Below are 26,654 nucleotides of genomic sequence, written 5' to 3'. Positions count from 1 at the left end.
TGAAAGGCGATGTGTTTTTTTTCATCGCGGACGAAAGGGAAACACTGACCGCATTTGAGAAATTGGATTTCATTTATCCGGTAAAATACTCTGCTCTGTTTGAACTCTGCACGCTGTTAAAGCGTCTGCACGGAGAAGCGTTGCATCAGCGTGAATAACCAAAGAGGTTTCAGGTATAAACACACACACACACACCTCGCACATTTGATGAGCTGCTCTAGAATCTCAAAGAGACACGGTGTGCGTCGTTCGGCTCACATCGACTCGAGTGTTTATCAAAGCGCTGGCACTTTCCCCCTCCGTTTATAGAGTTTTCTCTGTGCCTGACGCTCTTTCTTCATCTGTGTTTTCAAGGCGCTAACGTATGCGATGTGCGTGCCAAGGAGAAGAAGAAAGAGGGGCGTTTAATGGTAAGGATTAATTAAAGCTGAGGCTGGGTTGTGTTTTCAGGTGACAGTGATGACAGGGCATCTCTGAGATAAAGGCGTTTTCTTAACGAGCTGATTTTACAGTTATGCGAAATCGTTTTATTAAGTGCTAAACGTGTTCGCACCAACACACACTCACTTCCTGCATATTTCTACATGCTCTAGACAAGGTGTTTGGAATGTCATCATCATCATCATCATCATCATCATTATCATCATCCTGCTCCACTAGTCCTGCGCCAATATTGGCCCAGAGAAGCACAGATAGAGTCCAACATTCACTACTGAACACCCAAATACACTGACGCCAAGCTAACTATGATCTCACTTTACTCTCTGCTGGGCATGGCACCTACATGACCTGTCTTGCGCTCCAAGCAAAAGATTTCCATGTTTAAAACCAACCCTATGCCACCTCTCATTCAAACTAGCAATCGATCATATGCTCAAGCACACAGACACATAAAAACACACGCAAGCAAGAAACGCACAAGGTTTCGCCTCATTTCCTCGATCGCTGGCTGAAGTGCGGGCCGTGATTTAATGGCTTCTCGTGACGGCGCGAGATGAGCATAACGGCCGCGACGTCCTCGTGTAAGATTATCTCTCCATTAGCACAAACACGATCTCTTATTGCAGTCAATAAAACATGCCATTCTAATTACAAGGGAGGGCGGGAGGGAGGCGGCGTGGGTCGGAACGACACTCGTTGCTTTATTGCATTGAGGATGCTGGTTGGCTGCGGAAGATTTATGGATGTAATGAAGGAAGTCGAAATTATTCCTGATTGTAATTAAGGCTACATCCGACAGAGACGTGCGCAAAAGTCTGAGTCCACTAGCAAATTTGTTATTATTTAAGATGACAACAACTGCAGTGTTAATTGTCATTTCTTAATGACTAACACCTGATGTTGTCTCAATTAGTCATTTCCTTAATGCTACTGGTTTTATTCCCTTATTGGAAATAAAAAGAATTTTAATGCTTCAACGGTACCAGGACAGAGCGTCCCTGCTAAATCAAACACTTACATGTTCCTCCGTCCAGCAACCAACCAGCCAAAAGACACTTTTTTCAATGAATAACCCCATTTTTGTTAAATATATTTCTTTACAAAATAATCCAATTTAAAATGAGATCTTAAATTTTGACTTTCAAATCCTTTTTGCATCGAGTACTATAGTGGAACTTAACGATTTACAAAAACAATATACCAACCTAGAACCCGTAAGCCTTATTCACCCTGTCCCTCTAAGGTTACCCCTTAAAGGTTGGAGAACCGTGTAATTGGGTTCCAATTTCAACTTCTTTACAAAGATAAGTTATCTCAAGAGCCATTAAGGAACCCTTTTTCCTTTAAAAATTGTACATTAAATAAGGAAAACATTGTATATTCATTCACAATTTTCCATAGACTAGAACTCCCGGTGGCATTTTAATCCAACTATTACTAAAACTACACTCCAAAAGTCTGTTTATTGTTTCAACTGTCTAATACAAAATGTTCTATGACTTTCTTACCCAGAAATCCTTTGAGTCTGGGTTTGACATAAGCTTTCGATCGCTCATCTATTTCTCAGACTAATTCACACAATCATGATTTCTCACGATTGTGCAACACTAGAAATATTACATTTCAGGCACAAGTTATTTCTTTTCCTCGATACTGGGAGGAAGTACCATATGGTTTCTCAGGGTTGGAGTTGCAAAGGTTAAATGTCGGAGTGTGTGCGTTTGAGTAGAGGGTGTTGCCGAAAATCCCGCTGAGAATGAGCGCTCTTTCCCGAGGGAAACTGAAGCCATTTCCTTTCTCTCTGGCTCTCTGCCGTGTACTCTGGCATTGGGAACTAGAAGTTGTGTGTATAGAGCTCTATGAGTGATCAGTGTACATAAGACAGTCTGTTTGGAGAAGTGTATACGTACTTGGATCAGTGGGTCAAATCAACTTGATCTTTTACTAATTCTCAGAAATAGAGATGGGTGCTTACAATGTTATAAACTTTTCAACATCTGGTAGAATGGGGCTTTCCATATACAGTACATTTCCAGTTCTATTTGATCATCAGATGTATATTGTAACATCTGAGCAACCCCAGTACAAATGAGCAAACCATTAGCACAATTAACATCATCAGACCCAACTCTGTAAAAGGGACTTTTCACTATTTCCATCTGAAACGAGATACGACTCATGAGTCACAAAGCAGCGAGTGGGTGGAGGAAGGAAGAGCTGATATTCTGAAGGATGTGAGGAAGTACATCCCTGACCTCAGATTTATCTGGAAAGTCAAAATTTCACTTAAAAAACACAGAACTTTATCCAAATGAAGACAAGTTAAGACTTGCCAGGAATTGCTTTGGATGGTGGGATAGGGTTGAGGTCTAATGGAGGGGTCAAGATGGAGGAAAATAGTTGGGGACTGATGAAAGGTGAGTTTTAGAATCTGATGTAGAATCGAGTCAGAATCAGGGTTTCATGAAGCCAGCTGAGTCTGATGGAGGGATGTAGTCAAGATCTGATAAAGAAAGAGAGTCAGAAAACTACTGGAGAGATTCAATGTAGAATCAGTGTCTAATGAAAGGATAGTGTCTGATAGAGTGGTCTGATGGAATGATTATAATGGATGGAGATTATCAGACTCTGATGGGCAGATAAAGTCAGTGTAAGAATCTGATCGAGAGCTACCGGGAGCGATGAAGTAATGTACAATGGTGTCTGATGGTGGATTGGGTTAAGATCTGGAGATAGGTGGAGTATGGTGAGGAGATGGTCTAAGACTTGTAGAAGGAATTGATATAGGAATGAAGTTAGGGTCTAGCCATTCAGTTTCAGAGCAGATGGCGGGGTGGGTGGAGTCAAAATTGGAAGCAAAATCTGATGGGGGTATAGATTCTGGGGCTGATGGGGGGAGAATGATAGTGTGTTGGGGGATCTGAATGTAATGAACGGTATAGGTTAACAGATGTAGAGAGTGAGGAAGGGATCTGAAGATGGGAATAAGGATTTGATGGAGAGCGGTGTGGTGTGATGTGATGGAGGGAGTGGATCAGGACCTTTAGGATTAATTAAGACAAAATCTGATGGGGGTATAGAATCTAGAACTGATGGAGATAGAGTCATAGTGTGGTGGGGGATCTGAAAGTAATGAAAGGTGAAGGTAATAGATGAAGAGAGTGAGGATGGGATCTGAAGATGGGAATAAGGATTTAATGGAGAGCGGTGTGGTGTGATGGAGGAAGTGGATCAGGACCTTTAGAAGGAATTAAGACAAAATCTGATGGATGAGAGAGTCAGGGACTAAGTCAGAATGTGATGGAGGAGGTAAAGTGCAGTGAAGTTGTAGATCTGAAGATAGAAGTAAGGATCCTATAAAGAAAGAGCTATAGTGTGATGGAGGGGTGAAGATCTGTTAGAAAGAGAGTGGTGGATTATGACGGGCAGTGGAAGGGTAAGGTCAGGGTCTGATGGATGGAAACAGTCTCCGACTGATGTTAGACTCAGGCTTGAGAAATCGTCAGAGACTCTGAGTGCATTCATTAAGTACCAACCTGCCAAATCACTAATAATACTTAAGCCTCCGCTCTGGGGCTGTCAACCACACACAAGTCGATAGGTCGATATTGCTTGCATCCACACACACACACACACACACATACACATTCTCTCTCTATCTTATCCTACTTGTCCTATACTCTGTCCATCTACTCTCCCATCATCATCTATCTGGCGAGACATCTCTAAATTCTGCCCATGACTCCTGGACGAAAGAGTACAGCTCGTTAACCCCCCGTCCTGGACTTCCGAGTGTGCACTGGGGCCTGGATTAGCTAATTAAGGGCAAGTGAGCTGGATCCAGAGCTTGTGTGGCGTTCTGTTTTGACAGTTGGGCTTAGCGAGGTGCGATTAGGGACGAGGCCGTGTAGATCCCTCTAAGCCCTTGTAAGCCCAAGACGGACGAGCGGGCAAGATATTGAGGGAGGAGGATGGAAGGATGGAGGGATTTAAGAGGAGGAGAAGAGATTGACAGCTGGAAGTGCAGAGAACACACTCCATCCTGAATCAATACCACCTGCAGGACCCCTGGGACCAACGAAAGGTATCGGTTTTTCTGTCTCTTGTACTGTTTGCCGTTACTTTTCTTTCTTTTCGTGTTCACGTTTCTATATTTGGTCATGTGTGAAAGATGTTTGTACTTGGTGTGTGTATAATCACTCAGTTTTTGGTAAGTGATTCCTCATTAAGCAAATCTAACCAGTGTGTGTGTGTGTGGGTGTATGTGTCTGTGGGTGTGTGTGTGTGTTCATGATGCGAGGTGGATTAGCATTATCTAAAACTCTCCAGGCTTGCTAAGTATCATTGCGCCATGCTTAAGTTAAGGTGCAGCCGGGCCTGATTTGCATAAGTAATTAGTTAATGTGCTGTTCAATTTCTCGCCCATCTGCGTGGCCAGGCAGGCCCTCATTGCTCAAATTGACAGGCCGCTCTCTATCGCGCGCCACACCGCAACAAGGCTCGCTCCAAATTAATTTGTCAACCTTCTCTAGTAATGGGACGTTCACCTTGAAAACTCAATTTACCTGAGTCTGTCTGAAAGCGAGGAAAAGGAGTAAAGGCAAGAATTTGTGCCGAAACACTGCAGCGACAACAAAGGAATTACTGCAAGCTTTCTGACAGGCTTTCAGAGAGTGGGCTGAAGAAAAGAGTGTGAGGGAACACCCGTATCCACACACACACACACACACACAGACATACACACCAAAGGAAAAGAGGTAAGAGACCACACTAGATCTCTGAGAAATTCTCAAAGTCGTGTCTGTCTAAACGTAAAAGAAAATAGAAGTAAAAATTTATTTTATCTGTAGTGAATTCAAATAAAATTGATTGATTAATTCAAACAATTAAGTAATGTCAAAATAAATTGTGATGATGATATGAGGTCATAATGAAAGTTGCACTGCTCTCTGAAAGAAGGAATGGAAAAGCAAAGAAAAAAGAGTAAGATTTTTTTTTTTAAAAAAAGCATTCCTATGAAAATTTAAAGTCTAATAGGTAATTTAAATGATACTAAAAGTGTGTAAAAAAAATACTATGATAATTAAATGATTGTAGATTTTCATGTATATCTAGAAAAAAAAGAACTTGACTTTTTCCTATCAAATAAAGTTTGTCGAATCAATTAATTTCTTTTGACTGAATCAAATTTGTGAAACTCTTTACAAAGCAAACTCTATTTATTTGCACGCGAAACATCTTTCTGTCCCCTCATTCCTTTTTCTTTGTTATATGGTTCTCTCTCTCTCTCTCTCTCTCTCTCTCTCTCTCTCTCTCTCTCAGCAGGCATCACACTGAGCTGGCACGGGCACCATCCACGCCAGGGTGTTGAGCTCTGGGATCACTCAAGGAAATGGGCCAAAAAGTGAATTTAATGAACCCTTTGCACCCCCCAAAAATTAATTTTCAGTCTGATCTCTTAGCTGGAGGCGGCGTGGAGCCCTGGGACCCTCGGCCTTGTTTGCGACGGCCTGGATGGAGGTGTGTGAAGCGTGTGTGCCTCCACAACTCATAGAAGGAAACGATTTCCCCCCCAGTTGCTTTTTTTGTCCCTCATGTTTCATCAGTCATTTTCTTTCTCGCGACTCAGAGACGCATACTTATTAAATTCCTTTGTGCCAGGCGCCTGGGCCTCTCTTAGTGGCGCTAAAATGGCTATTCATTTCGCCAGCTGCCTCACACGGCAACAAAGTCCCTGGGAAGTAGTGACGGGGGACATCACACTCACACACTCACACACACAATAAATCCACTGCTCACTGATTTGCGTAAAGCATAACTGTATATTCATGATGATTCTCTCTGACCTTCGGGCGATTTTTTTTTTAGAGAGAGACAGATTTGTATAATAACTGTTTACATATATAGACTAACTCTGGCACAGGTTCAGAATTTTTTTTGACACGCCACATCTACTTCCATTCTCCAAAGTGTCCCCAAACCTTCGGGACAGATTTCAGCCAGCAAGGGCTAGGTAGTTTGTTAGCACTAAAACAGAACTGCAGCTAGCAACAGGCAGGTATTTCATTAGAACTACACCCACAAATGTTTTTTGTTACATGAATATAATTAGTTCTAAGTCCTGACACAGCTCCTGACACACAGGATTAATGCTAGCCCTGTTTTCAAACTCCAGCTTCCAGTTAGCAAATGCTAGGATGTTTGGTTTTACGACAATGGAGGCTAAAATCACGGTGTAAACTTCTATCTCTAAACTCATTACTAATCAGAGTCTAGCTTTCTGCCTGTAGCAGAAACACAGCAGCTATCAACATAAGCAGATAAAGCAATAAGAAAGTAGCTAACTAAGGTTAAAATCATATATATATATATATATATATATATATATATATATATATATATATATATATATATATATATGTATATATATATATATATACATATATATATATATATATACACACACACATATATATATATTTATTATTATTATTATTATTATTATTATTATTATTTTAATATTGCGTGTTATTTCACAATTTAAAAAAAATTCATAGGCTTCATAAATGTGCTGCTAATTAGCAAACTGTGCTATATTTTTTATCATTCACTCCTACAGCAGGTTAAGCAAACGAGCTAAACTATTCCCATCAGTGTTCACACACACACACATACAGACACACACACACACAGACACACACACGACTGCTTTGCGCATGAGACGAATCGAATCCAGAGCCCTCAGATGCCGCGCTGACCAACGCGCAATCAAACGCTTTCCATGCCATTTAGCGCCTGCCGCGTGTCCCACTCTGCTATGACTGCATGTGTGTGTGTGTGTGTGTGTGTGTGTGTGTGCCCGACCTTGGCCTGTGCCATCTGCAGCCGGCAGGGTTGGGCAGTAAAGCATCTCGACCCTGAGCTTTGGGCACGATACGCCCCCACAAGGGGCCGGGCCAGATGGCACTCCCTACTAAGAAGCTTTTACTGCCACTAAAGATGCCTGGGCAGCTCGCTGTCTCTCTCTCTCTCTCTCTCTCTCTCTCTCTCTCTCTCTCTCACACACACACACACACACACACACACCCTCACTCACCCTGTTTTACTCTATCAATGTCTCTCTCAATGTCTATCAATGTCTGTCATGCTCTCATTCTCGCTTTTCTCACTCTGTCTCTCATTTACATTCACTGTCTCTCTCTCCGCCTCTGTGTCTCTCTCTCACTGTCTCTCTCTTACTCTGTCTCTCTCTCTTTCACTCTCGTTCACTGTCTCACTCTCTGTCTCTGTCAAAATCCATCCTTGTTTCTCTTTCACTAACTGTCTCTGCCTTTTTTTCTCTCTTGTACTGTCTCACTGTCTCTCTCTCTCGTGCTTGCCATCTCTCTCACAATAACTGTCTCTCTCATTCTGTGTGTGTGTGTCTCTCTCCCACTGTTTCCCCCACACTCAGTGTCTCACTCTCGCACTGTCTCTTTCTCTCTATTTCTCTATCTCTTTCTGTCTCTTACTCTTGCTCAGCATCTCACTCTGTTTTTCGTTCTCTTACTCTCATTCACTGTCTCTCTTTCTTTCTTTGTTATACTCTGTTCCTCTCTCTCACACACATTAACTCTCTCTCTGTCCTTATTTGTCTGTCTTCCTCTCACTCTCTCACACTCACTGTCTCCCTCACTCTGTCTCTCTCTCGCTCGCTCTTTACACTGTCTCTCTCTCACTGTGTCTCACTCTCACAGTCTCTCTGACACTGCATCACTTTTCACTGTCTCTTCCGTTCGTTTCCTCTCGTTCTGTGTCTCTCTCACACTCTCTCTCTCAGTCAAGCTTTTTATCTCCCTTTCACTTTCTTTCTCTCTCTCACTCGCTATTTCTCTGTCATTCATTGTCTGTCTCTCTTGCTCTCTTTCTCTCTCTCTCTCTCTCACACACACACACTCACTCTCTCTCTTACAGTCTCTCTTTCTTGCGCTCTCTATCTCTCTCTCTTGCGCTCTCTATCTCTCTCTCTTGCGCTCTCTATCTCTCTCTCTTGTTTCCTTCACCAGCACACACTGCAATCTCTTCCAGTCTCTTTTTTTTCCACTGACAGTTTTTCCTCTTTTATTACTACAAGAAACAGAACAAGATTTAAACAAAGTCATATACCAACCGGGTACTAAGTGCCCTTAAAAGGGTGCCTTTGGAGTGCATATGGGATTCACTTAAATCTACCTAAATAGGCTACACCTCACAGTTTGCTTGGATGTTATAGCTTTAGCGATATCCCCTGTGTGAAGCCTTTCAGACGGTGAGCACTGCAAAAAAAAAACAAACCTGAAAAGTTCGACCACGTCCATTCAGGAGAAGAAGGAAAAATTGTCCTGTAGTTGGACAGAAATCGATAGGTTCGTTTTCTTTCCTTTTTTAAACGGGTTGTGGGGGGAGGGGCAGAAAAAAAACTGAACAGATCAGCAGAAATGAAGAGGGGAAAAGATGCAGTTTGAGGTGTTAGCTGAACCGCTAACACGGTTTACCTCAGGCTGCTGAGACGTGCTGTTTTGTTAGACACATTATTAGCATGTCCAACTATCTCTTGTAAGGACATGTGTGTAATCTTTGTCACTGTGGTCCGATCCAACCATGTGCACCACCGGTGCTAACGCTAGCAAACAAAAGGAGAGTGTCTTAGCTGCTACCTGATTAGACGCGAGTCACACAGCCTGATTAAGGGATTAATAGTGAAGGTGTTTGATGAGTTTAGTATTGACTTCAGAGAAAGGGAGAGGGAGGGAGACAGTGAAAGAAAAAGAGAGATCCACTTCTTAATCCTTTGCTCCTACAAGGTGTGAAGATGTGTGAAGATATCTTTTTTTTAGCTTGCTGTTTTTATCTCTAATGGCCATACTCTGTAGTGGGGTTTTTTTCTACTTAGAGAGGTTGAGGTGTGTTTTTCACTTGGCTTTATGACATGATTGATTTTCTTTCACCGGACAGAATCCACCTGAGACTTGGGGGTGAAAGTCAGGGAGAAATGAAGTGATGAGTATTTGTGTATGTGTGTGTGTGTGTGTGTGTGTGTGTGTGTGTACAGTATCTATCACCTGCTTACTGCTGTAGAATAGTTATACTTGTCATGAAATATTTCTTCCATGAGAAAATGGTTGCTGTTATTATTTTGGTATTTGTTGTTGTTGATGTTGTTGTTGTTCTTTTTTTTTTTTGTCCTGGAACTGGAACTCAGAACCTTCTGGTCACTCATACAGAACGTTACAGGAACATTACAGAACACAAAGCTCTTCAAAGTACGTCAAAGTGGTACAGTTATCTACATTCCCCAGCAATAAATCTTAAAAAGGCTCAATCTAAAACCTTATATATCCTTTGAAGGTTCTAGAAGGTTTTACACAGAACCCTATAAATAATGTTTCTCCATCAGACTGATTTCCAAGTAAAACCCCTTTAAGATGCAAAGAACCATTGAAAAAAAACCTTTTCTAAGAGTACTTTATAAATTAAGTGTTTTGTAAGGAGTTGAAGAGAATAGGACTGCATAAGCCCTGACATAAACACACATAAATGTTTATAAGACTTATAGTGACAGCTGTCATAAAGACATAATGCCTCAGTCAAAAAATTTTGGGGCTTTTCCATAAAAATGAGTTTCATTTCACTGTTTATAATATGTTATAATATGTTTATGAAAACCTTTGACAATGTTATAACAATGTAATTGACAGTGTTATGTCGCTTTTCTCTTATCTGAAAGTAGAGCGAGTGTGAATTGACTGTTAGGAGTGGTCAATATTATTTCTAATTAATGTCACATGGTATGCTATGTCATATTATAACCAGGATGTGACTCGGACATACCAGAAGTACACTACTTAAGTCAGTCTGTTAAAGTGTTATGACACAACCTCATTTCGGCTACATAAGGTTAACATCAAAAGGGACAAAACCCGTAAGAATAAGACTTTCACATAAAGATTTATGTAGATTTATAACAAATAAAGTTATTATTATTATTATTATTATTATTATTATTATTATTATTATTGCTATTATCATCATCATCATCGTTATTGTTGTTGTTGTTATTATTATTAGTTAATTGTTAGTGATGCTGACCTGAAAATAAATAAATAACTAAATAATTGAATAAATGTAGTAGTAGTAATAATAATAATAATAATAATAATAATAATAATAATAATTTCAGCATCAGAAAGTTCAACAACAAGAATACATAACCTGATGGCTTAAAAACTATTTTCAAGAAATTACAAATAAACAAATTGTTGTTGTTTTTGTTGTTGCTGCTGTTGTTGTTGTTGTTGTTGTTGTTGTTGTTGTTGATGAAGTCGGTTTCAGAGAATCTTTTACAATTTTAAGAGCATGTTGGTTTGTGTGACCAGCCAAATCAGTCTGCTAAAGCTACGTTCTCCGTCCACTCATGTCGACTTTCTTTCATTTCACAGGTACGATGTGTTCGGCCTCATAGCTAAACTTGCGGAGTTGAGAATGAAAAACAGAGGTTCTTGTATCATCACAAAACCCAAAACAAGAAAAAAGAGCGAGAGAAGGGAGGGAGAGGGAGGGAGGGAGAGAGAGAAAGAGGAGGAGGGAATCTCCAATTCATTGGGCTTCAGTCAATAACACTGTAATATTTATGAAGGCTGGAAGCTGGCCTGCCCTAAAACCCAAACTCCAGCAATCCTGAATTATAAATTGGTATTGATTTGTGTGTGTGTGTGTGTGTGTGTGTGTGTGTGTGTGTGTGTGTGTGTGTTTGAGAGAGAGCGAGAGAGAGAGACAGAAGTATCGTATAGAGGTAGTGTTTCAGTCTGCATTGTGAAGGTGTGTTTGTGTGTGTGTGTGTGTGTGTATTTTTGAGGTTGTAAGATGTTCACTGGGGATGTGCAAGCTTTGTGTGACTTATAGCTGTGTGTCTATGGGAATATATACTTGTATGTTCATGCTGTGTGTGTGTGTGTGTGTGTGTGTGTGTGTGTGTGTGTGTGTTTTGGGGTCTAAAGCCACAGGGTCTAACTCTCAACAGGCAGACATCAAATATAGATGCGGATATGGTGGTATATCAGGAACAAAAACAACACACACACACACACACACACTTTATTTTTCTCTTTTCTTTCTTTTAAGTTTTGCTCAATCAATTTCTCCTTCTTTTATCCCTCCTTCCTTCTATCATGTACTGATCTCCTTTTGTATTTTTCTTTTTCCCTTTATTCGCATTACGCTCATTTCTTTTTTCTTTTTATCATTTGTTCCCTTTTCTTGTTTTTTTCTTTCTTTCCATCCTTCCTTCCTTCCTTCCTTCACCAGACTTTACTCAAACCATTATTCTCTTTCATCGTTCCACCGTTTTCTTCTATCTTTTCTTGGTTTCCTTCTTTCTTTTTTCTATCATGCGTCTTTTGTTGATCATTTGTTACTCTGTCTTTATTTCTTTCTTTTATCACTTGTTCCTCAAACTTTCTTTCTTTTCTTTCTTCCATATGTTTTTCCATGATTTCATTCTATCCTGTCTTTCTTTCTGTATTTATTTATTCATTTGTTTTTTTTTCTCTCTTTCTTTCACATGTTCCACAAAACAATTTTCTTTCTTTCTTCCTTCCATCACTGTCTTCTTTGCTTTCATGGTTTCCATCTTTCTTTTTGTGCCTATCTTTCTTTTTTCTTTTATTACTTGCTCTTTTTCTTCCTTCCTTCCCAACTTACTTTCATCCTTCCATCATTTTGAACTCTTTCTCAATTTCCTGCTTTCTCGTTTTCTTCCTCTGATGGGCGTGGTCTCTTCCAGGATGATGCCCACCTCCCACCCCCCCAAAAAGGGCATGATGGCTCACTGAATGGTGTGATGACGATTGCTTTAGCATTATCAGTGTTATAGGCAGAGCATTGTGGGTATATGTGACAGATTTAAGGGTCCTCTCTTTAATGAGGTGTGTGTGCGTGCGCGTGTGCATGTATGTGTGTGTGTCTGTGTGTGCGATGAAGACACCAGGTGGCCCTGAAGCGTCCTCCTGTGACTGCCACATTCCCCTCCATATCAGATTTCTTGATCTTTATATAGAAATCAATACGCTCTTAATCTCTCTCTCTCTCTCTCTCTGTCTCTGTCTCTCTCTCTCTCACTTTCTTTCTCTCTTTTTTCTCCTCCTCCTCGGCCTCACTGTCTCGCATTCTCCTCTCCACACTTTTCGTGCAGGCCATCATTTCTGTCCTCCACACCCGCCTGCTTTGCTCCCACCACGCACACACACATGCACACACAATCCCCTGCTCACTATTAACCGGTCCAGACATGTCATGGCCACATCGTGCTCCAACACTGTGTCATACCCTGAGAACTCAAAGACGACAAATCACACACCATGACAGTGACACCCTGACTTTCTCCTCTGACCCGTCAGAGATTCAAACAACCACTCACACACTCTCTCTCTCTCACACACACACACACACACATACAGACATACATACATACAGACATACATACATATATATATATATATATATATATATATATATATATATATATATATATATATAGGAACTGTAACACGTGAAAGTTGAATTTTCTATGTATGAAGCTGCTCGAGTGTTCACCCCGCCCCTTGAGCCAGGCTTATCCAACATATCTGTACACAAACAAAATAGATTTTTTTGCCAAAAACAAGCTCTTCCTATGAAAGTAAAATCCAGCTCAATACCACACGTTATTATCAATGAATCAAAAGAATCAATGAATCAAATGAATCCATTGATTCAGAGATTTTTTTTTTGCTGAACAGATTAACAAGACACTTCTTTTACACTTATCAATAATTACAAAATATAAATATACATCTATAAGAGATAGAATCTGTGTCTCGGGTTTCTCAGATCATAGCTCGCTGAAACACACAAATACCAATAAATGGATAAAAACGGATAAAAAGTATGGCAAGTTCTTAAATAAATTTTTTAAATCTTTCATCACTGTTGGTGTATAAGAGGAATAAAACACTTCACAACATGCTGTTATAGGAAAATAATCACCTTTGTTGTGGGAACAGCAAATACGCTTAGCGTCAGGCCGGATCACACCACCTTGTCATTGATTATTTTCCTGTAACAGCATGCCACCAATGTTTTGTTTTGTTGTCTTAGTCAAGCCAATGCTTTCCGACATAACGTGGACTACAAGGTACAACACATGGATACATCGTAATCCAAGAAAACTGTGTGCACTGGACCAAGCCAGACTCCCCGATATCCAGTATGCATGAAGTTCCCAGCATGCCCTGGGGCCGGGCTCCGGGCTGCGACTGAACACGGGCCTGATGGAGTCGGTCACACTCGCACGTCTCAGCCTGCGGCGCTGGATGCAAACACCAGCATCACTCCTGTGGGAGAAACCTCAGATGTATCTCCCCTCTCTCTCTCTCTCTCTCTCTCTCTCTCTCTCTCTCTCTCTCTCTCTCACTCACACACACACACACACACGTTTTTCCTATTTCTGTCAGTTCTTTCTTTACTTCTATATCGCTAACTGATGAAACACTTCGGTTGCAAAAACACACAATTACGCTGTGGTTAAATTAAATTCAGCAAGTACACACACTTCCTCTCTAGTAGTGATTGGACGTAAATAATTTTACGTTTTCACATAAATGACTCCATATTCATTGTGATGTTTATTCATGAACGAGAAAGGAATTTGTTTTGAGAACTACGAGGTAATAAACAGTTGTTTCAATAGAAAGCAGATTCATAATCGAATCATATTCCAGCACCACCACAAAAACAACAGTGTATTAGTAAGGAATAAAACACTCAGTGGTGTGCTGTTATAGGAAAATAATCAACATGGTTGTGTGTTGCGCTTGACGTAAAGCTGAGTTACTGTTATTTTCCTAACAGTAACAGTGTTTTATTCCTCTTACACCACATCTTCCCAGCTGTGTTTATTTACTATTTACTATTTTTTTGTCTGTTTATAGTTACGTCTGATTGTCGTGTAATACCAGTGAAGGAACTCTGGACTACAGTTCCCAGCAGCCACTGCACCTCACTGCATCACGGTCACATGACCACCTGTAGCTGAATCACGTTCATGTTAACGAGCACTTATGTGTATATTAGCCACAGTTTGCACTGCGCTCCTTGTCTTGTGTTTGTCTTTCTCTGCCGTCGTTTCTGGCGTTGGGATTATGGTCTTTGTTTAATGTTTATTTTTTGCCTTAGTTTTTGCCACAAGTTCTATAGTTACTGTTTTGCGTTTGTTTGTATTTTCAATTCAAATCTCATCTGCATTTACATCCGTCTCCGCCTCTAAATCGTGACACTGATCAAGTTACCGCTTACGTTATAACAGCTATAAACAGTTTCCTCTTCATCAGCATCACTTTCTTTTCTACCATGTAGATGTCAGAAAGCTTTAGGTCTAACTGCTGACACTGGAGACTCCTTCCACTAATGTTAAATAAATATTTCCTGACTTGCACGTTTTTTATATGTTTATGTGGAGCGTCCACCCTGTCAATGAACCGTTCATATACAAACGGTCATGTATTAGAATGAGCGAATTGATATAAACCTGTGGTCAGTCAGAACTACTTTCAGAGCTGCTGTTATAGAAAACGAATCATCCCTTTCTGACCAATCGGAATCAAGAAATCATAACTTTTTTGTGAAACTTTCAAACTGATTTGACGTTACAATATTTACTCAAACTTATGTAGAGTTATTTTTCACACTTGAGTTAGATGATAATCTTTTTTAGGTTAAATTTTTAAAAAAAAGAAAAGAAAAAAAACTAAGATGTACTACGGTACTAAAAGCAGTTTCTTGAGATTTACAGTGTACAATATAATCTGGCATGAAGGTGTTTGCCGTGGAGAAACTCTAATCCAGATGTTTTCCATCCGTTGTGGAAGTGTTTCTGTTCCAGTTAAGTTCGGGTTTGGGTTAACCTTCTGCGTGCATGCATGTGTGTCTGTGTATGTGAGTGTGTGAAGGTGCCTGCGGTTCTGCGGCTTTCTATTTGCAGGCCTGCTTTGTGTAGCGTTGTGTATAGCGAGTGCCTGTGTGAAACAAGAGAGGGCCTACACGGCAAACATCGGCTGAAATATTTCCCCTCTCTCATCCCTCAAGGTCGTCTTCACTTCACACACACACACACAAAATTTCCCTTGCTAGGTATGAGCTTGTGGCTGTGTGTATCAGATACGCTACAGCACTGCTTAGCTTTTGGCTCGTAGGATATTTTGTGCATTTTGTTTATTTCTTCATAGAGAATTCTAACAAAGGACAGTGATTTGATCAAATTTTATACAATTTAAGTTAGAAAATGTGCTGTATAAGTATTGCACCCCTAACCTACAGACTTTCTGTCTATGGGGATATATAAAGTAAATCCATCCATCTATCTGTCCATCTGTCCATCCATCTAAAAGTACTTATAATTAATAATAATACATAAGGTATAATTATGTAACGTAACTGAAAGAACTTCAATGATGATGCAGGATTTTCTCTTATGAAATGGTGTGTTTGTTTGTTTATTTTTTTAAAGTGGAGAAATTGTACAAAGAAACTTGTGGAAACAAGTTTCTACAAGGTCTGATCTCTTAACCTAACTTTAGCCTTTATATGTGACGATGACTTGGACAATTTTGGACTAAAGCACGGTTCACGTTTTTTTATTTAAATTCTGTTCTTAATATTAACCATATTCCAGAGGATTGATGATTGTTGCGTTTTTTAAGTGCGTAAAAGGGCATTTCGGTGCTAAAACAGCTCAGTAGATTCGAGGTTAATGACAGGTGACCATTTCGGGATGAGTACGCTCCACATCTCCGTGGCGTCTGGCCTCATTTCACACGCACCTGTCACTGTGGCCCATCCTGCTTTTCCATGCACCACCAATGCTGTATAGTCGAAAATAACACCAAATCACACATCTACCCTCTCTCTCGTTCTCATCCTCTCTCTCTCTCTCTCACACAAATTCAAACACACCTTTAATACACTCTAACAATAGATCAATAATGTCTTATATGCAGAGGAATTTATGTGATCAATAAAAATGCCAAGCTTGTGCTATAAAAACAATCCTTATATGCTGGGAAATTTTAACAGGACACCAGTCCTCACATAAATGCCCGAAAAAAAGGATTCAAAATCACGCACACACACACACACACACATACACACACACACACACACACTAAGAGATACCTTATGCACACTATACAGCCATAATATGACCTGTTACAAAGCACATAAATCCAGATTCACAACATAAATCAACTATATTGCGATGTGTAAAGGGCACATAACACATACTGGAAGTGTTAAACCATGACCTACTCGGTGTATTTGGTTTAAATGTAATGTTTTGTAAACCTTACAAAGCATCAACAAAGCACATTTTGACCCTTTTCGGTTTCCAGAAAATAATTACACAATAACAACTGTGACTTAAGTGAATCTCCATGCATAATATGTCATTTTACCTGACAGCACATTTTGACCCTTTTTGATTTCCACAGAACAATCTATAGATTTTGTCTGTTTGTTTGTTTTTAAATACATTGTTACTTAAGTTAATTGTTACTAAATATCTCTATAATTTCCACACATAATGTCTCTCATTTTACCTGACAAGACATTTTAACCCTTGTCGGTTTCCACAAAAAGTCCCATATTAAAAGTCATTTGGTGACTTAAGTAAATTATTACAAAATATCTTTTTAATCCCAAACACACAATGTCTCTTTGTTTTACCTGACAGCACATTTTGACCCTTTTTGATTTCCAGAAACTAATCCCTATTAAAACAATTGTGACTTAAGTGAATTATTATAAAATATCTCGATAATCTCCATGCATACTATCTGTCTTGTTTAACCTGTCAGCACATTTTGACCCTTTTCGATTTCCAGAAATTGTCCCGTATTAAACAGACTCTCCACGCAAACAAGAGTTTCTCTACTTTTGGTTTTGTGTGTGTAGGGGGGGGGGGGGGTGTTCTCTGTTTTTTTTTTTTGTTTTTTGTTTTTTGTTTTTTACTGATAACACATTATCTAACATACTGTAGAAACTGAATTAGTTTAGTTTGTCCTTAATTTTTTTCTGATGAATTTCGGTTTCAACTTTTTTTACATATTCAGTGCAATATTTTGCACTGATTTCGCTATGCTATTTGATGCTAACAGTTCCATTTTCAAAATATTCCTGTGGGGTGGATAAAAACATTAAACCACAACCATCCATACTAAGGTTAAAATCCTGCATTTGTGGTGTTAATACTGTAGGTGTGTGTGTGTGTGTGTGTGTGTGTGTGTGTGTTAGCAGTAAACCCCGCATGGTGTTAAGTGTTCTTCTTGCAGGTGGTTGTGTATCTGTATGTGTACAAGGGTTTAGCCCTGCAGGTGTGTGCGTGTGTTTTAAGTTAACCCTGCAGATATTCTGTGTGTTAAGCGTGTGTGTGTGTGTGTGTGTGTGTGAGAGAGAGAGAGAGAGAGAGAGAGAGAGAGAGAGGGGTTAACCCTCAGGGCGTTGCTCTAGTTATCAGCCCCTGTGGACTTTTCCCAGCAATAGCGCTCTATTGATCGAGCCTGGAGCGCATTGGTGCCGGCCAGATTAAGAGTATAGATTAGCAATAAAAGGAGGACATTACTCGGCAGCCAGGCTAAAATTGAAAAAAATGATGAGCTCCTGGAAGTGGGGATGAGTCAGACGAAGGAGTGGACAGGCTGGGGCTTTGTGGAGGTGTGTGTCCATGCGAGCATCACATCACGTTGCGTGAATTTTCATGCGCATGAAGACGAGGTCATTAAAGAGCGGCAAAGCACATAGTCACGGAACGGCTGGAACACGTCGTCATCGTTACATCATCATTACATCACTTCCTCAGAAATATGACCATGACTCTTTAGCAATATAATAATTTTGAACATAATTAAACAGGATAATATTGGTGCCATATTTAATACACATACAAAAAGTTCAGGTTTCTTGCTTCAATATTAAATAACGTAAGTAAGAAAACACTCGGAAAAGAATCAGCAATGGCTTGGTATGATGAAGACTCTCTTTTTGTCCTGTCTTTTTTTTTAATAAGACAAACAAAAAAAATAAACACAGTTTGTCATGTTACCGAGAAACCGCAAAACCTAAAATTCCTCTGTCCTGAAGACTTACTGACTGTTACAAAGTGCTGACACTGGAGACTCCTTCCATATACGTTAAATAAGCATCTCAATGTTTTTATTATTAGTCTTAGATTATGTGTAGCATCCAATAACGATAATGAAATGATAACGTATTGGAAAAAGCGCATTAATATAAGGCAAATTACAGCCGACACTACTGTCAGATCTGCTGTTATAGAAAATAAATCAGAATCGAGAATGGGTCTAAAAAAAAACAACCACTGGACTGCATTGGCCATAGTCTCTTGAACAATGTGGTGTGAAGCCACATCTTTTACACGTTTTTATACTTTTTCACATTGTGTGGAAAAAACGTAATGGTCTGATAAAGCGTACGTTAGCACTAACAGTCCTGAGACCTGGACTATACGTTCTCATTTCCATTTGTATCTAAAGCACCTGATATCTATTGGAAACTAAGCAATGTGTTAGAACATCCTCTAGAACATTTGTGAGAACATCCTCTAATGAGAACACAGGGTCTCAGAAGGATAGGTAAATGACTACCTTGTGGTCCTGGTGTTGTTATTGTGTCTGTGACCTGACAATAAAATGTACTTGCTTCCATAATGGATTCTTTTAATAATTCTCACAGTAGGGTTTAATATCCGGATGTTATAAAAGAACATCCAGTAAACAGCACCGGCAGACTGCGGCACTTTCCATACGACTCTCAAATGGTCGGACACGTTGGCTTGAAATCGGAACCAGCTGCGTGTCAATCAGCCAAGACACGTCTGAAGTTTACTTCATTAGTTTTTGCACTAATGTAGCTGTCAAGTAAGTGAGACTTATAGCTACTAGTTTAGCAGTTTAGTTTAAATCATCACACTTGTTCTTAAAGTGCTTTTGCAGACACAAATAAATATTCATAGATATTCTTATCTTAATCATACAGTTTATCATTTCTGGAGAAAAAAAAACATGAAAGAATTGTGATGACTCATACCACACAAATCCAATTCACATCCAAACAAATGCTCTCTAGGACGCGCATTCCTTGCCCTTGTAAACAAACCATGGGTATTGTGCTACAGCAGTAGTTACTTAGCAGCACACACGGATCGTTGGTCTAGTTTTGGCCCCGCAGCGTTCAACAACAACTAGACGGTTGAAGTTTGAATGAGTGTCCGTGCTCGTTCCCTCTCTGAAACCAAATTTAAAAAAATGGAAAACATCAAAGGCGCAACTGGACAAACTCATTTAGCCTTTTTGCTAAGCTACTGTTGATGTTTCCTTTGAATCAGTTGGAGGTGTAGCATAACTCGAACGCTTTATGGCTATTGTAGGAATTAGACATGCCCTTTGAAACTTCCTGTTTTAAAAACCAAATACATCGACATACAGGAATCAAGTCACGGCTCTCAAGCCATTGGTCAAGTTCTTCATTATCGCAAACAGAATTAATGATGCGGCTCGTGATACTGTATGACACACTGATATCTATTGAGCTAAAATCAGTCGTAGATCCATCAACAGCACAATGCGTCAGTATGAAACTCATCAAAGGCGTGGCCTAATGTTTAGATATGTAATACAATAATACTAATATTGATATGTTATGATGCTGTTTATGTAGAAAGTGTGCTATTGAGGCAAATCATGTCTTGAGGCAAGTGTGACTGATTTAGACACGCACTTATGCTAAATTAGTAGCTGTAGACTTCCTTTACTTAGTATCAACATTAGTGTTGTAACTCTACTACAAAACTAAACAAGTAATCACTGGACAGCAAACATGCCTTGGCTGATCAACTGTATATTTGGAGTATATTTGGGCATTGTTTAAAATTTAACACTATTCTCAGTCCATGCTTGCCCCATTCTCGACAAACATTAAGAAAATGGAGGAGGGTACGAGGTCATAATTAGACAGAGACACCCCCCCACCCCAAACCCCCACCCCAAACCCCCACCCTCTATATGCACTGCCAGTCCTGGAGAATTTATAGCCCCTCTAGGGGAGCTTGCTGGGCGATCTAATTGCAATATTAGCTTGTAATAACACCTGTTTTAGAGGCAGGCGATAGATCACCAGCACCATGGGTCCTTTCTGCTTGCCTCAGCACAAAAACGGTAGTGTAGTACGGTAGTTGTAGTGAAGGCTCCCATCTAATGACCTTCGACCTCACCGACCGGCACTTGACCCCATTCAGGCGCCAAATCTGACTCGCAGATCTGCCGAGAGGAGCAGGAGGCACAGGGAGCGATTCGCTCGTCATAATTAGTTCTACCTTATTTCCCAGGATGGCTAAATCAATGATCTGAGGCTTTCTGTTTATCAGAAACCCTGCCATCGTTCAGACTGATTAGGAGGAGATATTGCCCCTGTTTGAGGCACTGCAAGAAAAGAGTGAGAAGAAAAAGAGAGAGAAGTAATCCGAGCTCAGGGATTTTTAACCAGTGAGACAAATAATGTTGTAGGAAAAGTTACAATAACACAATGCTAAAGCTGTAGCCTTGTAAACATCACCATGGTAATAGCATCTGAATTTTGGAGCCTTAACTGCTAAATAATAGCTAACATTAGCATCTGGAAGAAAAGAAACGGTGTGACACAACAAATTGGGACAGCTAGTCACCTCAAATGAACTTATTTTCTTACAGTAGGTTATCATCGGTCAAGTAGCTAGCTAGCCAAATTGGCTGTTTGTTAGGTTTTTTTTTTTTGTAAATCATCTCTTGGAAATTCAAATGCAAGAAATTCAGCATTCACATCCATGAAAAGATCTGGATCATTCCACTGTAATGGCCAACACAGTCTCACAACTGATTAGGGTTAAGGGTGGAGTTAAGGGTGGAAAGTAAGGTTACCATGGATACAACATCATATAAAATCGAATGTAATCACATTATTCACATTAGTTCAAATTCGTATAAATTCCTTATGAGAACCATACGCCATGCCCGAAAAATGGGTCAAATCGAACCTGTGATGAAATATTTTGATGAGCCTTGGGACAAAAATGTAAAACATCAAGTTTATTGTCTTATGTTTATTGTAATAATGTAAACACTGCATAACTCCACCCTCTCAGCCACCCCCTAAGCTAGTTATTCATTCTGAAGCATATTCATTGGTAACTACGATGAAATATTTACTAGCCACATTGTAAATAATAACTAAGATACCTAGTTACGAGTAAGGAACATCTGCAACGTTTTTATTACTATTGTTATTATATCTCTAGTTTGTACAGTTGCTATATGTGTCTTTTATGCGTGTCAGGTGTGTGTGATATGTGTGAGTTCATGCAATCGTATATGCATGTGCACATATGTGAACTGGCACGCGTGTGCATGTGTAATTATAATGCGTGAGGCCGCATAACCTGACGGCAGATGTTGATTTACAGAGCTGGGCAAAGGTGGTGGTAGCAGCATGCACTATTGTGTGTATGTGTGTGTGTGTGTGTTGGGAATGAATGGCTCCCATTAAGGCTTTTACAGTGACGAGCAGTGCTGCTGATTTGCATGGCAAGCCAGAGGCTTCGCTTCGCGTCCAGCTGATTTATCTGTTGGTTTAAGGAGGCCATAAATACCGGTGCTCTTAATAGGGCACTGAAATGCAGTCGTACGCGTCGGTCCGCCTTAAATCAGAACCATCCACTGTCACCGGTAAACACTTTCAGAATGGGTTTGGTCAGCGTAATGAGGAGCTTGGACGTGACACACACACACACACACACACACACACATATATACACACACAATAGGCTATAAGGTATCCAATGTAACAGGCCCTGAGGGAGACATTCAAGGCAGCCGTGCCCGCCTCATTGCAAAGACATGAACGATACAAACTCTCTCTTCTACACCATCTCACCGCGTTTTTCTGCCCTTTTTTGATTGCTCCTGTCCTCTCTAATGTTGCTTTGTTTACTGTTAACAGCACTATAACGGAGTGTGACGCTCTAGTTACACACTTCGTAGGAAGGAGGTGACGTTGTGTGTGTAGGTTTAAACCAAACTATAGGTCTATTGTTCATTGGTATGTCTGCACATGTGTAAGTTCAATGTGTATTTCTATATGTGTGTGTGATTGTGTGTAAAGGGAGAGGGAGGGTCACTTGTTCCTGACTGCCTACTGGACGTGCTCCAAGGCCACTCTAACGAGCCAGCATGGATTTAGTAATGACCCTTGTGCCCTAGGAGGACACACTCACTGCTGTCCTGTTTGGACACACACACACATACACAAACACTAATGCTCGTACGCACACCCTCACACACTCCGGCTCGGTCATTAAAGCAGTTCCCTTAAGAGAAATTTAGCAGGTAGAGACTTGGTAGTGTCAATCTGAGTAGCTCATCAGGGAGTTCATTTGAGAGTCACTTATAAATACGACCTCGTTCTGAAATGTCCGCTTCCAAACAGATTGTGCTGATTTCATCATAGCAAAACTGTACTGCAGTATCCGTGTTTCGCAATATCAATACAGACAGCTGTAACGACTGTTGCAGCATGCAAAATAGACACACTTATGAATACTTTATCTCGTAGTGAAAACATCTGAAAGAACTGAGAGAATTGATAAAGGACCAGAAGCCGAGATCCTGTTAAGTTCATTCTCGGAATGAACTTCATTCGTTGTTCGTACTTCATTGTTTAAGTTTATATTTAAAAAAAAAAATATTTTATATATAAATAATAAATTTATATAAATAAATTTTTATTTAAAAAGAAAATCACACAGGCAATTGTAAGCGCTTCATTCCAAACACTTACAGGTGAGGTTCTCTTACCTGTCAATGATCACTGGATCTGACGGTGTTTCGTTTCGGTTCCCGCAGCTCTTTTTGTCACAACACCGACTGCAACGAAAAATTCACATTTATTTATACACTAAAATAATTTATATGGGCCTGGTAGTCATATATGCACTGTATACATAAGTAAATAAAATAGTATCTAGTAAGGTGGGGCAATATTTATTTTCCCAACATTTCTGAATACATAAAATCACTTCTGTTTTGCTATTTTTGTGTCCAAAAGTTCAAGCTTTTTTGCCATATCCTCCATCTTCTAAATTCAAGCTCTTAATTAAATGTTACCAATCCTTAGCGACTTCATTTTAATGCAAATTCATTTTAAAATTTTGGTCCAATTTACGTCAAGCAAAATGCTATGAGGCTAAGCCTTGGTGTTTTGCATTTGTATGAAATCTTTCTCACTACTATACACAGATACGTGATATAGTAATTTATACGAAAGATTCATGGTCTTAATACTGAACTTCTTGGTACACCCATTAGATGGATGCTAAATAGTGGTGTATTCAATAAGTAAAAGCTGTATGATTTATATGATATATATTTTTTAATCTTTGTAGGTCTTTAATAAAGGCAAGAATGTGGCTGAATAGTGACCAAGGCGAGTCTCTCTCATTCTCTCTCTCTCTCTCTCTCTCGCTCTCAATCTGTATCCTGCTTGCTAGGTTGCCCTCTCTCTCTCCTCTTTCTTTCTGTCTCTCCTCTCCAGCTGGGCTGGGCTCATGCCAAGGTCACTCAGCCAGCCTGTGACAGTTTGGACAGCGCCCAGAGACTTCCTGGTGCAGCGGCCACATCCCAAACGCCCCTCACTGACGCTGCCATCACCCCTGCCCTTGCCTGTGCCCTCGCCCCGGGGCTGGCACCTCATCTGGTGGCATGTGGCTCTCCTAAATACAACCACAATTCCCCTCCAAATAAAAAAAAAAGACTCATTGTTGGCTAGCCAAACTGGCATTGCCACTTCTGTATCCCACTGGAAAAGTGGTCTAGCCCTTTTTCAGTTCAGTTTATTGTCATTAATTATAAATTATGTGAAGCAATTGTAGTGCAAAAAAGACTAGCTTGATGTACTTTATTAAAATATAATTGTGTAACTGAGGTAATTCCTGAACACTACACTAAACAAGATTAAATAAATTAGTATAGAATTTCCCTTCTTGCTGTTATAAATGAGATAATTTGACAAGTATTTAGAACATTTGACAAACAATTGTCACTCAGAGGCCGTGAGTGCAAAAAAATAATCTGTTTGATCACATTGTTTGATCTATGAAAAAAAGCCACCCAAAACAGGCATTGTTTTTTCCTTCTTCTTGTGTATGTGTGACTGTTGCCATAGAGCAGTGCCACCATAATTTATTCCCTGAGCTACTTGGACCCATTAGCAAAGTTCCAGGAGACCAATTAGCATTGGAAGCCCAATGGTGCGGCTGTGGTGACAACCTCCTCAAACTGAGAAAGAAGTGTTATAAACAAACTGGACCCCAAGAGCACCAGGCAGTTCCTCTGGGACACCAGTGGCCCCTCGCAGACCAAAACAAACCCTGGCAGAACGTTTGTAATACCACCTTAATGGCGATCCCAGTGGGGGTCTATAGTGGCTAGTACTAGTCCTGCTAATGACTCTGACCCAAAGTCCACAAAACAAACACAGGTCTGTTGTCAAGCCTTAAGCTGAGAAGAGCCAGGAAGACAAGAATCAAACTCAGCTAAGAGCACAGACGAACTAATGTCCCCCTGGTACCTTTATGATAGGTCAACTAATATGTCTTCCCTAGGCTGGGCCACCTAGTAGCTCATTTACTTAAGAAATGAAGTTGATCGTTTTATAGCACAAGGATTCGCTTAAATAAAACCAGGCTTCAGAGCCTCTTGAGGAAGCCAGAGGACTAGCATCATAGAGAAGCAGAGATATGGAGGGATACAGGAAGCCTGTAAAGATATTGAGAGAGGGAGGGTGTCAATAGAGGGCTTGTTTTCAAAGGGCAAGTACTGTAATTGCCCAGGGTGGATGGAAAGCATAGCCACTTGGCTACTTGGCTGCCTGGCAGTAGTCTCTCATCCATCCTGGCCGCCCAGCATCGTCCTTCCATCCTCCAACTCCCTCCCTCTGTGCCCATGCGCCGAGCTCTCGACACTGCTCTGTGCCAGCTAACCTCCGCCATGCCTCATTTGGCAATTTCAGGGTGCCAGTTTCAAGCAGTGAGAATAGCTGGTGAAGACCTTGGACATCTACAGCCAACGGAAGCCTGATCCCATGACAAATCACTTCTTGCCTTTTGAAAACCATTGCGGCTCATTATTTAGTCTTGTGGCTTCACTGCTGTGGTAGTCGGTCTGTAATTCAGAGACGCTAATTAATCAGTCAAAATTGATCTCTTAGCTTAATTGCGTTGCACCCCCTTCCACTTCCAAGAAGGACAAAACTAAATCAAAGTTAACACTCTTAATTGATATAAAAAGATCTCAGGACATGTGTGAATATTTTTACACAACGGGATGAGCTGTACCATTCATTTTAGCCAATTTTGTTAGAATATTTGTGTATATGTGTGGAGATAGGTGAAGCAGCTTTCGCTAGGGACCTGATAAAGAGTGCTATCACCCAGGAGAGAGAAAGAGAGAGAGAGAGAGAGAGAGAGAGAGAGAGAGGCAGGGGAAGCATGTCTCATCTCCCTCTCATTAGCGAATGGAAACACACCATTCATCAGGGGATGGCTGCTAATAATCACACTCAATCACGTAATGACCGCCTCAAAGTGAGCTGTCATTATGGAAATGGATCCTGTATCAAAATCATCTTGGAGGAGAGGCAGGTTCCATCAGGAGAACGAAAAAAAAAAACACTGCAGAGAATTTCAGCGCCCGACACGTCGAGGTTCATAATAACGGGTTATTTTGGCTGCTAAGCGGAGAAATCCATTTTAAAAAGAGAGACAGTAGTGAGATTTATGCTAAGCAATTTAGGGAGGCAGACTGAGAATGTCGAGCAATGAAAAGATTAGTGACACCTCAATCTCGATTATGGCTTTTACATACAGTACCACGATAATATTTAATTCTGAGGCAAAGTTTAGCCCAGTCTTTGTCTCTTCGCGAAATTGTTCTCGAGTTGGCATAAGTCCAGCAGAATGGTTACGCTCACCTCCATGTCTACTGCCTGAGTACATTATATGGCCATTTATTATCCAATGTATATTATAGAGTATATTAACTTAGTAACACATGTACACTATA

At 40.3% G+C, this 26,654-nt stretch overlaps 1 protein-coding gene across 6 annotated transcripts in view; it reads right to left on the bottom strand.

Annotated features, from left to right (window-relative positions):
- Nucleotides 1-26,654, bottom strand: part of LOC128624049 (transcription factor COE3) — a 103,710-nt gene that overhangs the window by 56,707 nt on the left and 20,349 nt on the right. For all 6 annotated transcript variants that reach the window (XM_053651371.1, XM_053651347.1, XM_053651363.1 and 3 more), the window contains exon 6: nt 23,391-23,459. In XM_053651371.1, the coding sequence (XP_053507346.1) occupies nt 23,391-23,459 (69 nt within the window). The remainder of the gene's footprint in view (nt 1-23,390; nt 23,460-26,654) is intronic.

This window comes from Ictalurus furcatus, chromosome 2, assembly GCF_023375685.1.
Source record: "Ictalurus furcatus strain D&B chromosome 2, Billie_1.0, whole genome shotgun sequence".
Taxonomy (NCBI): Eukaryota; Metazoa; Chordata; class Actinopteri; order Siluriformes; family Ictaluridae; genus Ictalurus; species Ictalurus furcatus.
This window is presented reverse-complemented; position numbering and strand designations above follow the sequence as displayed.